This window comes from Sinocyclocheilus anshuiensis, unplaced genomic scaffold (assembly GCF_001515605.1).
Source record: "Sinocyclocheilus anshuiensis isolate Anshui unplaced genomic scaffold, SAMN03320099.WGS_v1.1 scaffold565, whole genome shotgun sequence".
In the NCBI taxonomy this organism is placed as follows: Eukaryota; Metazoa; Chordata; class Actinopteri; order Cypriniformes; family Cyprinidae; genus Sinocyclocheilus; species Sinocyclocheilus anshuiensis.
Window position 1 is genome coordinate 61,106 of NW_015539869.1, and position 485 is coordinate 61,590.

At 45.4% G+C, this 485-nt stretch overlaps 2 protein-coding genes across 2 annotated transcripts in view; both read left to right on the forward strand.

Moving 5' to 3' along the window:
• The window catches only part of LOC107685044 (proto-oncogene vav-like), a gene marked incomplete at its 3' end in the record, with an annotated part of 5,900 nt that extends 5,713 nt beyond the window's left edge, over positions 1–187 (forward strand). Inside the window, exon 3 of the mRNA XM_016481481.1 lies at positions 122–187. Coding sequence (XP_016336967.1) covers positions 122–187 — 66 coding nt within the window. The remainder of the gene's footprint in view (positions 1–121) is intronic.
• A 1-nt stretch (position 188) lies between these two features.
• The window catches only part of LOC107685045 (proto-oncogene vav-like), a gene marked incomplete at its 5' end in the record, with an annotated part of 37,143 nt that continues 36,846 nt past the window's right edge, over positions 189–485 (forward strand). The window contains 2 exons of the mRNA XM_016481482.1: positions 189–296; positions 386–444. Coding sequence (XP_016336968.1) covers positions 189–296; positions 386–444 — 167 coding nt within the window. The remainder of the gene's footprint in view (positions 297–385; positions 445–485) is intronic.

The window sequence follows — 485 nt, forward strand, 5'->3', positions numbered from 1 at the left end:
ACCTACTATCTATCTATCTGTCTATCTATCTGTCTGTCTGTCTGTCTGTCTGTCTGTCTATCGTTCTATCTCTCTCTCTTTATTTCTCTGTGAATGCTTAATCGTGTGTGTGTGTGTGTAGTTCTTGTGTCTGAAGAACATCAGGACGTTCCTGTGTGCCTGTCAGGAGAAATTTGGCAGGAGGAAGAATAAAGAACATCAGGACGTTCCTGTGTGCCTGTCAGGAGAAATTTGGCATGAGGAAGAATGAACTTTTCGAGGCCTTCGAACTGTTTGACGTCAGGGACTTCGCGAAGGTCTGAACTCTCAGAGAGTGATTGATGATGATGATGATGATGATGATGATGATCATGATGTAATGCTAACGAACGCTCGTGATTGACAGGTGATCGACACACTGTCCATCCTGTCACAAACCCCGCTGGCCCTGCAGAGAGGATTCCGGTAAAAAACACACACACACACACACACACACACACACACAC